This window comes from Grus americana, chromosome 10 (assembly GCF_028858705.1).
Source record: "Grus americana isolate bGruAme1 chromosome 10, bGruAme1.mat, whole genome shotgun sequence".
NCBI lineage: Eukaryota > Metazoa > Chordata > Aves > Gruiformes > Gruidae > Grus > Grus americana.
Window position 1 is genome coordinate 7,526,023 of NC_072861.1, and position 15,015 is coordinate 7,541,037.

General features: G+C 36.1%; 1 protein-coding gene across 6 annotated transcripts in view; it reads right to left on the minus strand.

Annotated features, from left to right (window-relative positions):
* Positions 1 to 2,399: 2,399 nt before the first annotated feature.
* Positions 2,400 to 15,015, minus strand: part of TJP1 (tight junction protein 1) — a 164,389-nt gene continuing 151,773 nt past the window's right edge. For 3 of the 6 annotated variants that reach the window (XM_054836730.1, XM_054836731.1, XM_054836729.1), the window contains 5 exons: positions 11,427 to 11,602; positions 10,292 to 10,733; positions 8,629 to 8,846; positions 7,185 to 7,328; positions 2,400 to 3,958 (listed from right to left, as the gene is read on the minus strand). In XM_054836730.1, the coding sequence (XP_054692705.1) occupies positions 3,864 to 3,958; positions 7,185 to 7,328; positions 8,629 to 8,846; positions 10,292 to 10,733; positions 11,427 to 11,602 (1,075 nt within the window). In that variant the 3' untranslated portion in view covers positions 2,400 to 3,863. The remainder of the gene's footprint in view (positions 3,959 to 7,184; positions 7,329 to 8,628; positions 8,847 to 10,291; positions 10,734 to 11,426; positions 11,603 to 15,015) is intronic. The other 3 variants (XM_054836728.1, XM_054836732.1, XM_054836727.1) reach the window with 2 other exon arrangements.

The following is a 15,015-nucleotide window of genomic DNA, read 5'->3' on the forward strand; positions in this document are numbered from 1 at the left end:
CGTGAAGTCACTGATAGACAGCTGTATGTTCTAAACTGTTTCACAGCAATTTGAAATGATCTGTAAGTGTTTCAAGTTTAATTAAGGTAACTAGGACAGCACCATTGCTTCCCACCAAAACATCCTTTAATCTTTGTCAAAACTGGGTTTCAAGCCAAATTCAGTGATAGCATAATTGTCACTGAATGACAACTGTTTGGCATAGAGCCAAGGAGTCCACAGTATTCAAGCTAACAGAAAAATCTAATAAATAACATTCACATCTACATGTGTTTGTGTGCACAAACAGCCTGCTTCATACACTTTCACTAATATTAAGTGCATTTATTCTCAGATGCTTGCTCAAAGGGTCATAATGCACAGTTCATTCAGCTATAATGAAAAATAATTTTAGCCATTTGTTTGATCTTCCCAATGGATGGAGCTACTTACCAGAGAACCCCGTACATATCAGACCACCACTAGCACTCAGTGAGGCTTCTACAAATGCTTTCCTCACAAGTGACTTACGTACTAAGAAAACATTTTTCAGAAGCGCTTAACATCTTTTATTCTCCAAACCTGTATGGCTTTCATTTCTGTCATCTGGTCCACGTTACATTACAGCAACAAATCCTCAACCAGACCCCAACCTAAACATTGCTGATTTGCTTCACCTAACCCAGGTTGGAAGGAACAGAAAAGTACTTCTACAACCATAACTTGTTTGTGTATGTGTATCTGAATATTCATTACTACTTTTCTTGAAAAAAATTTAAAATATAGAGATTTTTACCATGAACTTAAGTCAGAGAGATGAACATTAGTTCTGTATCCATGGGGTATGTTTCCACCATTGAAGCCATTTGTGTATAAACAAGCACAAGACTTGAGATTTACATTATTAAAACCTCTGTACAATTTGCAGGGTTAAAGCTGGCTGGTACATCACTGAGACAAATAGGAAGAATTAGGAGATACAGTTTTTGAAGTTCACATTAAATAGAGAACTACAGTAAATTAAAATATTACATGTGAACTTACCTCCTCCAGAGCCTAGCCTATATAAAATATGTAAGGAACAGTCTCTTGCAAGAGTAAAGACTTCAAAAACACTGGTATTTTAAAATAAGAAAATGTGTTATTTTAGCAGTTAATCTCAATGGCCATGTTTTAACCCAAAACCACTGGGATTTAACAAGGAAAACATGTATGTGGTTTAAATTAGCCACTTTGATAAATGTTCCTACAGGTAGACAGCAAGACAATTCCGTTGACAGGCTGCTTCGCAGTAGAGCATTGCCACGTTTTTGAAGAGCATCAACTTTCTAATTTCATTTATGTAATGACTGCAGAGCAAGAACTGTCACTTTTTTGTTTGTTTAGGTTTTGTTGGTTTTTGGTTGGGGTTTTTTTTTATTTTGACAGAAAGACATGGCCCTAGACTCTTTGAAAGGACAGAAAGATGTTGTTATCTGGATCACTACAGTAAAAACAACTCAGGACAGTTCCACCTTACAGCATGCTAAACTCAGGATGTCCAAGACACGAATGACACCACTGCAAATAGTCCATGCAGTATAACTCCAGGGTTTCTCAAGTCCAACTGACTGACTCCTTTCGTAGTGTCTCACATACTTCTTACTAAGATTCAAACTAGAAAAGAACACTCAGAAATTTTAGCATTAGAATTTTCTCCAAGATGCTTTGCATGCCATTTTGAAACCTTCCTTTCTGCTGATTCAAAAAATACCATCAATATATTATAACTGAGACAAATGAAAAATGCCACCCCAACATCAACAGGTTTCTTTGCTATTCAAATTTTCTGCCTGCTCTTAAGAGTTGAGATAAGCCATGAGTAGTAGTTAATAGTAGTGAATGCATCTTCTAGGGTAAGTCATGCCTGAGAAACAAACTAACTGGTCAGTAAAAGTGCAGAAAGGGAACATCAGGGTTATGCACTGGTTCCCAGTATTATTTGAAAATAACTTATTCTAGAAGTTATTTGATTTATATAAGCTTACTAGTTAGCCACTAAGTCCTCCAAACAGGCCTGATAATGGGATTCTGTAGGAATATCTTTAGAATTGTGTAACTAGACTATGTGTAAATCTACATGCTAGAACACTACTGAAGTATTTGGAAGAGCAGGTATAATAAGTAAACTAGCACCAACATGGTGATTCAAGGGACGAGTCTACCACTCCTACTTGTACTGAGTACTTCCAATGGATCCACAGTGGAGTTCATTTCAAAAGCCCTGTCGTAGACCACTCCAACTGACTCTGCAAAAGAGTTCTGCTTCATGTATGAACGTCCGGCAGAATCCAGCTGTCCACTTACACAGGAAAAAAAAATCAAAATTGATTTTGTCATGTTCACATAAATGCATTTCAGAAACAATAAGGTACTACAATCTCCTTTATTATTTTAAAAACAGTTTTATTCTGTATATTTAGAAACGTGTAATTTTAATAACTGCAGAGAAAAAAAATCAGCCACACCTGAATAGCTAATACTCATTAACAGAATGCAGTGGTATATTATCTAAACAGTAGTAGTGCCATTGTGCCGTAATAAATTGTCTATTAGTAAAAAAATACATTTCAGGGCACATAGTACAGCATCCTTATGACAAATTACAGTAGGGATACTTTTCAAGAATTTAATCAAAGTAGAGAATTCCGAGTTATATTCTTTAAACGCAGCACTTAAAAAGGTAACAACTTTGTGCATTTTTAAAAAATGTCCTTGTTCATATATTGTAGAAATGCTGCTTTATTGCTGCAGATGTCAAAGTTCAAGGCTCAAAAGGTATGAGAATACAAAGATATCCTTAAGAAACTTTGTTTGTTTTTATATATATTTATATATATAAAAAGGTAAAGCTTATAAAAGTTAATTTACAAACCAAGAACAAAAGTGGTATGCACGCATTATATACAAGCGGTCTATAACATCTATAAATTTTCAAATGCATAGCAGAAAACATACCATCATTTTCTTCCGGTTCTCTTCTGGCTGATGAACACAAACAATACTCATTCTCTAAACCAACTCACAAGTTTGTTGTTTCCCTCCCCCTCCCTTCCCCAGTCTCTCATGATGTATTATCTAGGTAAGCACAAAAGCCATACAAACTTACAGAGAACTATGAGAGCTAAGACTATTAAAAACATGAGGGTAAGGCATCCCCTGCTGGTTAATAGGTCTGTAATGATGTGGTTAATTTACAGAGGCAACTGAACCATAGTCATCCCACATGCTTTTCCCCCTCCCCCCGTTCTCATGACAATGCTTCCATATACAGTAAGTAGCTGTGTTTGCATTAGCCTCTCAGCAGAGGAAAACATCTAAACTGTGCTACCCCAAGTTGATTACCATTTCATTGGACATGTACACCAAAAGTCATTTAAAAAAATAGAGACCAAAACGTAATCTTGTGAGTTACAAACACACAGCAGTAAAAATGCAGGCCAAATTCTGTGTTTTCGCCAGTGGAGTATGAACGAAATTCAGTTCCTCTGAATATAATTCCATTGGTACTTTCAGATTTTAAACAATGAAATACTAGTAGTGTCCTTTAAAAAAAAAAAAAAGGAAACAAAACAAAAAGCCACAAAAGAACAACCAACAAACCAAAGCATACCAAACCTGCAAAAACCCTACCTTGTTCCCACTGTACACTCCCTGCTTGTGGCATGTATTGTGACCATGGTTCAAAGAGTGTACTTGCTAAACCAGTGTTAGTTAAAGCAAGATGCTTAAACACTAAGATCCATTATCACTTATAGAACAGTTAATACTTGATAGAGTGGTTCAGTTTATATGTAAGGTCCATCTCAGTTTCACATTATTTACTCAGTCAGCTAACTTAATATTTAGAAGTGGTCAATTAGGACTGAGACACAGTTTGCTCCAACAAGATAGTTTGGATCCCCGGGAAGAGACTTGTTCTGCCAGGTTTTGGGGTCACCTGTGGGAGGAAAACACAATGCTGGTGTTTAGTATCCGCTGTCAAACAGTGTACATCTTGAAACAACCAAGCTTTTGGACAGGAGCTTTTAAGTTCTGAATCAACACCTGGGTTTCATGTTTGTTTTGTTCTTTTTTTTTAAACCCCACAGTTTGTATGTTATTAATAAAAAAACCAAACCCTTATTTTCGTATAAGGTAGGATAGATCAGTTATTCAAAACAGATGCTGTGGCACTCAGTAATTTTTAAATAAGTCATTCTACTCTACAGCACCAACATAGTGCTTTCCATTTGAAACGTGTTAACAGTGAATTTTGAAGTTTCTTGGAACAGTTCTGAACACAGATGAGTCAAATCAGAAGTTATGTTGTAACTAAAGACTGTGACACACCGGTAGTTTTATTTTCTATCATGGAAATTATTGCAGACAGGATTGTAGTCATTTTGCAGCTACATCCAGTACACTCGTTTAAAAGCCTGAAATGCTGACATTCTAAAAGGGATTCTAGATAACTGATGCAGACTTAGAAATCTTTAAAACAGATCTTATCTACTCATGATCAAAGATCCTGTGTAGCATTCTGTTACAAGGGAAAGTCATCAGCTGCCATCTCACCAGACAAAGGTTACATTCCATCTGCACAGTCAATTGTCTCTTTCAACTGGAGAAAATATTCTTCATTTGCCCACCTAAAACCACTCCTAAATGCTGCCACTATACAGAAAGTGTCATCATCCCACTGCAGCAGAAAGTGAAAAATGCACTGAAGTTCCCTTAAGCCTTCCAGATAAATGACATTAAATAGCTTGGCCAAAACAGATCTGTCTTGAGAAATGCACAAGTCAGAGAACCCAGTCACACAGACCGCAAACATCTGAGACCTCTGTATTAAATGGGACTGATGTAAATTCCACAACATTTTCTTGAAGAACTCATGAAAACAAGATGAAGTACACGATGCACTGAGTGATGGCAACATCTGATACAGGGACAAAGATTAGCAGTGGCCTGTGTAGAGTTAGAGAATGCAAAGAAGTTTACTGCAACCAGCTGAGACTACTTATTTCAGTCAAGAAGCTAAATAATGCTGGAGGATTTTTCATTTTACAGATGCAGGGAATTCCATTCAAAACTCACGTGATCAAGTATATAAGGAGAAGGGTAAAATAGGACTGTAGGACAACCAGGTCCTAATCTTGCACAAGTCAACGGCAAAGTTTTTTCCAACCTTTCCTCCTACATACACAGTAAGGATTAGACTGTAGCCAGTGCAACCTCTAGCTCTTGAGTATGTTTCTCCCATACTTACATACAACTGCTTTGAAAAAAAATAAAACCAAACCACTATGATCCTTCAGTATTTTTTACTAATACATTCTAACAGGTGTAGCCATAAAAGCCAACTTTTTTCCCCAGTCAGTTTTAATACCAGAATCATTCAAGCTTTTGAAGGGGTTTAACAGTAAAATATCAATATATGAGGCTTAAATGTGGCAGACAGGATGTTAGTAAGTGCAAATGAATGTCACTTTTAGGACAGAAAATGGGATACATTGAGAAAAGATGAGGTAGAGCAGACGACTGAAGAGAGAGAGAAAAACACCCCAGAGATGTATAAAGTGTTACTATAAAGCCAGCTCAAAAATCAGAGTCCCATAACCATCTAATTTAGAAAGAGAGAAAACAATTATTTATTTAAGACACAGTATGGTCTACTTACATATCATAAGACAGAATTGCCTAATTTTAAAGTTTGTCTCAAAAGAGCAATGTTATGATATACATCCCATTTCAGATTAACAGAATGTGGTGTTATATTTACAGTACAGAAAGTGTTAGGGTTTAAATATACACGCTCTTGCTCTCACCCACACATGCGCGCACACACACACATCCCACTTTGGAAAGGGAGGAAAACGTGTCAGTAACTTCGGTTATTGATTAGGTAATTTGAGTCCTCTCCCTTCACTTCAAGGAAGTTCATGAACAGGTGCTGTTAGTTACAAAGGAAGTGGTGTGTCATTTTTGTACATTGTCATCATATCTTTTGGGACCCTATCATTTATGAGTCCGTGTTTTAACACTGCCAGACATACACACATTGTTAAATAGATGCATGCAACACATGCATATAATAGTTTATAAAAAACAACTAAAAATTATTGCCATTAATACCTCTAGGTTATTGAATCCCCATCAAGGGGATTGATGCTTTAATCTTTCAAAGCATCAGTGCTTTGGTGTTGGAAGTGATAGATACATTAGTGACAGAAGATATGCATACATGGTGGCTTAAATGCCGTATACAGAACTACATCATTCAGTCATTACTTAGATCATACGTACATATTAATGGTTTGAACCTTCTACCACAAATTTTGAAGGTAGCTGAATAAAGCCTTAAGACTTTCCCCAGATGTGCAAACATTCCTTTTTAAATCTCTGTAACCTCACAGCCATTTCATGAAATTGCTTGAAGTTTGCCCAGAATTCTCAATTAGTCTCCTCACTGACAATTTCAGCCAATACATTCTCTCCATCATCCGAGAGCGCCACAGTGAGGTAAAAATGAACAGGTAAATACAACTGCAACCTAGTTGCAACTTTTCCTATCAACCAGAAACTTCTGGGTAAAAGGCAGTAGAGAAGAAATAGGCAGAAACAAGCAAGAAAAGTCTTGTGGAAAATCCAGCTACATTAGAATGAACTGTAAATGCTTTTACTGAACACTATAGTTTTCTTAAATGACCCAATTGTTAGCATCAACTTGCACACATGGAAACAGTTAACAAGCATTAAATCATGATTTATGAGCATGCAAATTGTTAAGATTTGCCAGAGTCCTATATGGTTAATTAAGCAACAAACACCAATTATGTTACAAAGGCCAGAGGTACATAATCATTTCCTCTCAATTTTAGTGCGACTATCATTTCAAGTGTATTCAGCTGTAGCAGTCCTCAAGAAAGAAGACAGAATGGAAAAATTTGATATTTAATAGACTAGAGATAATACTCTTTTTTTCTGCTATCATGGTTTTAGCTATGAATTTGCACCATGAGTAAATGTAAGAAAGACATTTGTAATGAAAGTGAAATGGGAGAGTTTGACACAAATACAATGATTGAGTTCTTTATATTACACAGCATCACCTTTAGCCAAATTAACTTAAATTATACGATAGCACCCAAAAGCCCCAAAAGGACAGAGGGAGGACAGCATACCCGACGAGGAGTCGGAGGATTTTAGAGCAAAAGACCAACCATCAGGGGTCATAGACGCACAATGTGGCAGGCGCAGCTCCACTGGCTTCAGGAATTTTAGTCCATGAGGCCCACACATTACCAAGGGGCTAAGAAGTGTTTCACCTAGTGTTAAGAGAAAGAAAAACCTGTTACTGATTCTTCTTGAAATACGTTCAAAGTATCACATAATTACACTGCAGAGCTACTCAGCAACTTAGTTTTTAGAGAAAAATATGAACATTTTGACCTGTCAGTAAAGACTACCACTTAGCACGATTGTTTCTTATAGTCTCTAGCAGAGCACTTAAGTGACTTTTCAACAGAACATATCACAAACTCAATGAAAGAGGATAAAAAAAGTTCGATGATTAGATCATGTTGGGATTATTTTATTTTTTTTTGCCACTAATTTCTAAGCAGGCATATCAAAAGAAACAAATCCCTAACTCTGTAAGCAGTCTTGTTCATACTTCTCCATGCTACAGCTGCAATGTTCTGCTTGTATGGATTTATGGCACACTGGGCTGAATAAAGCCTTCAGCAGCTCAAGAGCCTGTGACCCTTACCTGAACGGTCAAAAGATAAAGCATACAAACATTCAGGTCTATTTTTAGTTTAAAACTCCAAATGTTAATGTAAGATTATTCAGTTGAGGAACATACTATGTTACTCATGTTTGGTTTATAAAGATTCAGAGTAAGTGCAGATTGCAAGTAATGCTTTAGCTGCAAATTTATGAAATTAACTTTAGTTTCTTGACTCAAGGAAATTAGGTATCTGACAGGTCAGAAAATGCATACACACTGGACTAGTGGTATGAAAGACAGACTATGAAAAAATTGCTTAACTAAGATACACTACTCAACCCTTAATGAAGACATTCAGGAATATGCTTTTATTTATATAAAAGAATATTTTTTTAAATCATGAAACTGTTTTCTGTAGAGTAATTGAAAAAATTAAAATGCTGATTATTTTCAAGTGTTGAAGTAAATTCAAAATTTACTATTCCAAATTAACTCAAGGCAAATTACTTTAAATCATGTGCTATAATTCTTGTGGTTCCTAACTGTGAGATGAAGAAACATTTCTAGTAAGAATGCCTAGAAGAAAAAAATCCCTCCACTTTGAGGGAAGATTCTTAAAAAAAAAGAATTGAGAACCTTCCTTCAGTGCACTAGGTAAGTTTAAATCAGTACTTCAATCTACAAACTCAAGTTATAATTCAGGACCTCCATCTTGCTTGCAACCCTCAATATTAAGCAGAATATTGCTTCGCTTTACTTCTTGTGATATGCATACTCTATCTTCCTATAAAAATGTTATATATTGAAGCATATTAAGGTGTGTTTATTTTCTAACAACAGCAAAATAGAATAGAATTGTATTAAATAATAAAACAGTGTACAATGCCAGCTCTTACCTTTCTCTTTGTCCAAAGGTGGAAGTATACTGTTATCTCTGCAGACTTTGAAATATATTTCTTGCTCTATTCCCTCTGGAATGGCTCCTTGTGGTATAATAATACTAACTCCAGTCTCTATGGAGCTCAATACACCACCGTTGCTGTTAAATACACCTCTTGCTGTGGCTACAACAGTGTGTCCATCTTCTTCCTCCTCATCCTCAAGTGCTGAAGGGCTGAATATAAGACAGAAAGCCTAGCAGTTTTATCAATATTATTTTCTTCCTGAAAGTCTGTGGCATACCTTCCTCTAACATTTTAGCAGAGCATAGCCTAGAGTAGGCTAACACTGATTTTAGAAAACCTTAAATGTGTCCCACAATTCATTATACAGGTCAACTAAGGTGAAAGTAGTTAAAGTTCTGCCACAAAAAAATGTTTTCACCAAGAAAACCCAAAGCCTCCAAACTCTGAAAGTGTTCAGAAAGCAGTTAAAGCAAGAATTTGGACCACTTAAATCTTGTGTTTTCAAATGCCTGCTTCTGACATTACACAGAAAGAGCTTGTGCCAGCTCCACACTTCACTTCAGCTTAGTAAAACTAGATGTAATTAACATCTGAAAGTTTCTTTTTCCTCCCCAAAGCTCCATTATGACTTTAATACCATAAGGAGTAAATAGTACTTATTCAAGCCACACTGAACCCTTCTATTCAGATATAGATTGAAAACAAAGCCCATAAACACAAAAAAACCAAACCACACCCACAAAGTTTTCCCAATTGCCAGGATATAACTAAAGAGAAACACATAACATTATCAAATAGCTAGTTTGAGTAGATTCCAGATCAATTTCTAAAGAATTTCACTCAAAGAACCAGTAATTTTGAAATTTCTAGCAGTCTACAAAACCATATAGCACCAAAACCTTTCCCAAGAACAAATTAAGATTCATTAAGATTTATTAATAACAAATAGGATTCATTCTTCTATTACACTTCTGAGTTACTGAAACATCAAGCAAGATTTCAAGTCTGGTTCATGCATTATTATTTTGAAATCAAAAAATAAAAGACTATACTGCAAATATTAATGAAAAGAATTTAACAAGTCAGCAAATAGGTTAAGATTGTAATACTGTCTATTGCTCTTGACACAGTTCTTAAAAGTGCATTAGGCAAGCACAAGCTGCTTTTAAGCAGTTGTTGTTTTGTCTCATGAAGAGAACCAAAATCAAACTGCTCAAGTGACTTTCTCTTTTTACAAGTACTTTTAAAACATCCCTTATACACGTGTACTGTGAGGTCTTTCTCTAAGCACACAGAATGAGGACAATTTGGTCCAACAGCTATCCTTTGTATTTAATTCCATCTTCTAGAAATAAATTGAGAGGACAAGTGATTACTATCTACCAGAAGATTTACAATCATAGCATGAGAAATGGGAAATAAAGCCATGCCACTTTCTAATAACAGGATGCAAGATAATACTGGGACATAGGACATACTGAAAATATCTATCCAAATACTCTTCAATACCCTTTGGCAGAATTTTAGAATCATAGTATCCATCTTTCAACTATAACATGAACAGAAATTGGAAGCACAGCAAAAAAAGCAGCTGTATTTCTCACAGATGAACTCTTATAGATATACTAATAGAAGGAAAAAGACAGCAGCTTACCTTACAGGAATGGCTTTAGGCACAGCATTAACATTATTTGGTTGATATTTAGGCTTGTCGACCTGTACAGCAAAGGTATCCATTCCACTATCAAACTCAGGAGGCTGCGATGAGCCGTGTGCTTTCAAAATTGGTTGAGGAGAATTTGGAGATTTAGATGGCAACTCTGGTTTATGTTGAGCTTCATTTGGCAAGAGATTATGGTTGAATTTAGGACTTTCAAACTTGCGCTCAAAGGGCCTTGCAGCACTAGTGTAAGGTTTTGTTGTAAAGCGGTTGTAAGAAGGAGTGACTGTTTTTTGAATCTGTTCAGTTCCATTAATGGGGCCTTTGTCAGGGAAGCTTTTCTGAGGATAAAAAGTGGACTGCACAGTGTCCTCTCTAGAGGATCTGAAAATCGCTGGCTTATTCTGAGGTGGAGGAGGATCAGAGACAGAGTTAACTGCAACACAAATAAAGATACCAGAATTTGTCAGTAACCATGAGAAATTTCTAGTCACATACACTATGGCATAAGAATACATTTTAGTCAAATCTTAACTATATAAAATTATATATATAGACTCAGCTTAGCTCTTAGATCATCTGTCCTCCTGTTACATTTTGTACGTTCAGGCAAGTTATCCAATGTTTCCTTAAACGGATATGTTAGACACAATGGTATGACCTTTCAGTAAAAAGGTTAGACTGATTCATACCATGACCAAAAAAAAGTAGAAAACCAGTATTGAAATACTATCATGCATTTGCACAAACTGGAAAATTCAGTTGGACTGTGCAATCCTGTCAATGTGAAAGTGAAAACAACTTTCTCTTCTGCTTTTAGAAGCCTACAACTATTAGTCATGCCTAAAGCAGTAGTACTGGAAAGCAGTACCAGAAATTTTACTTCATCTTTGCTGAGACCACTAAATATGGAAGAGACAGTTATAGTGACTATTAACACCTGGACAGGATCACCAAATCCTCTCACAAAAATCAGTCTCACTATAGTAAAAAGCTTTTTTCACCAATAACTATTCCAAGCTTCAGTTAGAGAACAACATAGTTACCAGTGTAGACATGCTGAAGCAACCACACGAGCACCTGACAAGTGATGTTTGTCAGCACATGAGACAGGTTTCCAACCACTCACCTTCAGAGAGTGCAGGCTTGTGATGTGCTGGGAGAGACAGGACAGGACTGTTAATTGACTGAGGCTGTGTATACTGGACTGAAGGAGCAGGAGGAGGAGTTGTGACTTGAGGGATTGGCTCATAGCGTTTTTCACCAACAGGCCTATCCATTGATTCAGTATCAGTTGGTTTCCCCCTGTTGAAATAAAACAAAAACACATCTGACTGCTTGGTTTCCTCAGGGCTCTGAGCTCCTGCATTCACTGCTATTTTTTTCTTCTACGATCACCTGATTTCCATCTCTTCCTATAAACATTAAAACATGATTTTCTTTAATATCCTGTCTCAAGTATAAAAACATTTATTGATAAGCACAAGAAATTAAGACAACATTGAATCTTTAGAAGATTAGTAACACAAACCATGGCAAACAAAGGGCAGATGACATTTCAGGTGTATTTGCATAATTGCCTACAAGATCTTCACATTTCAATTCCATTTGGGGTAATTTCAAAGGAAAAGCATTCTCTAATTTAGGAGGTCTTCAAAATAAAAATATAAATCCTTTTTTTGGGGGAGGTGGGTGGGTTCTTTTCGAAAAGCATAATTAGCCAATAGGACAATGGATTCTAGTATAACTTTTCTAAATACACCTAGTATTTGAACAATGCCATCTTAATTAGAAATGTAATCAGCTTAAGCTTCACTAGCTTTATGTGCATAGTGTAGATAACTTTAAAATCTTATTTTCAAAACAGTTTTCTTATACTAGAAATATTTCTCCAGAAGTTCGTTACAGGAAATTATTGATTTCACAAATACCTGTAATTTTGGACAACAATATATTTTGCTTACTTTGAGAATTTGTGCGTTTGAAGTTTTAAGTGCACATAATGCCTGTGATGAAATGTAACAGTGAGAGGACACCTGAAAACATCCTCACATCAACAACAGTCTTACCACTTGATGTTCCTTTTCAAGTAGTCATAGCTAGTGTAAGAGCCAAGAAATCTAGGTGATGGCAAAGCAAACAGCAATAGAAGAATGAAAGAAAACAGTCATTCTATCTTGAGCATATTATTTCTTCACAGTTTTTATGTTAGTCCTAGCAGTTCTCATACAACAAGGTTGTTGAAACAAAGACACCACTTTTAACAGTGATGTTTCTGGTAAGACCTTTACCATATGCATATTTACAATGATCACCTACTACATTTAATATGAGATTTTGTCAGCAAATTAGGTGGTCAAGATCTCAAATTGACAGATATTGAAAGTAAGAACAAGATTACGTTAAACCATTTGTTACAATCTCTATAAACAAAGTTATTTGATATAGTGAAAAAAGAACAAAATATAAATCCCATATTCTAACAATCTCTCACTTATGGTCCAATTCACATTAATTTCTTCAGTCTTAACATACACAGGACAATGATGGTTTTGTATTGCAGATCATGTAGTGAGGGTACATTCATAGCAAACGTTTTTATAGCACTATCAGCTCATCCAATAGCCAAGCCCACATCATAAAATGCTTCTTCTGATTGTGTTCAACAATTCCTACAAGGACATCTTAGAACACCTGCTTATGATTGCTAGGAAAGACAGAAAACTAAGTATGTTGATGACTTTCCCTTGATTTTTAACACTTATCTTGCTTATATGTTGCAAGAAAACACATTTTACGATAGGTCAGCTTTCCCTCATCCCTTCACTTTCTATATGCTCATGAAAACGCAACAGGCAACAATTCTAGACACCGACAGTCTCATTGTTTCAGAGGAGTATGTTATGAAACTAAGGAAAGGGCTGATTAACTTTTGAAAGTCTGCTTGATGACGACATGAATGCGATGCTCAGCAAGTTGAACAGCATTCATACGAATGTATCTCTAAAATCAGTGTTGCAAAAAAGATCATTTTATATCTGTTGTATAAGGTTCCATTCTCACTGATTTTATATAAAAGCCATTCATCCAACAAGAGACATTATTACTGCACACTCACTCACTGTTATCTTTATTTCAGGTGCTTTCTCAGAAAACCACCCACCTGAAATCACTGCTTCCCAGAGGAGGATATTAATTAGAGGAGGGCAGCACTGAAAAAGCCCACAGAAAAAACCCAACACACTCCACACCTCATCAGAACTGCTTGCCAGCATTCTGAGGAATTAAAAAAAATGGGGAAGAGTAGTACATTTTGATGGAGGGAGCAGAAGAGAGCTGTGACAAAACAAGCACAACCAGCAAAGTTGTGCTTAATGTGAAGCACGTTCTTCTGTCATAGGCTCCTGACCAAGTGTCAGCCAATCTCAACCACGTTGTTCAGAACCCATATGCAGTGAAAGCAGTCCACAACAAAATGCTTGCTTACAACTTGAGTGTATAAATAAATACTGATGTGCTGTTTTCCAAGCTGTTTCCCACTTAATTTGTTTCAAAACTGCTACTTTAATTTGAAATTAAGCAGAAATGAACCACTAGAACAAACCAGCGTGCAACAGGTTACGAGCCTCGGCATACAATAGAAAACTTATCAAACTGCATTGCTGATCTTCCGTTCCCATTCAAAGAGCTCCAACTCTATAACAGAGGCCTAAGAGCTCAGCTAGAGCAGTTTAAGAAGTTAACACAGGACACTATTCCTTAATGCCTCCTCACATGAGGCTGTAACTGATCACCTGAGTACTCTTAACCCTATTCAGTACAAAACTTAGATAAGCTACCTCATTCTGCACCATGTCAAGTTAATGCAGGTAACTACATTGAACCAAGCAGGAACAAAGCCACTACTCTCAGCCACAGGGGTAGTAGTCTCAAACTGCTCCAACTAGATCCACTGAAACATGTCCACTTACAAGTTCTACTGTTTTCTCACATCAAGAGAAACTAGTCCTTATTGTACAGTTACTGACAACTGTAACATGCAGATATGGTATTAGCTATACAAAGCAGCTTAAATAAATTTCCTAAATGATGCAAATAAAACCCTGAATTAAGATAGAAAACAAATTTGTACATGTGTAATAGGAAAAATACATACTTTCACAATACTTAGTAGCAAAGAACTTTACATAAGGTTTATCATTAATATTTAAAGCTAAAGAAGTTGTAGCTATTGCTCATTAATAAATAACATCTGTCCTCTGTACTCAGGATACATTATATGGATTATGCAAGAGAGACTGCATAATCAACAGCTCCTATATCATCCAAATTTACTCCTATTTATTTTTAGAAGGATTTATTCACAGAATAGGAATTACCACATAAATTCACTGGAAAAAAAGGTGAATAACGAGCAAGTAACAGGGTACAAACTGGAAGCTGGTGAGAGTCCTAAACATGAATGCTTTCTAAAACACAGCAATTATTTTGTGTTTCCACACAAGAACACTGCAGTATGCTTCTAGAAGCAGTACTGTCCAACTGAGTAGCTTTCTTGTTTATCTCCTTCCACTTACTTCCATTAATATTTTAGTCTTTGTCTATTTGCACTGGACTACCCTGGCTAAATTTTCTTTCCCATATCTGTCCCTTCCTGTAAAGGGTCACATTCTTTCATAAAAAAAAAAAAACACAACACATTTTTGTCCCCTGACATA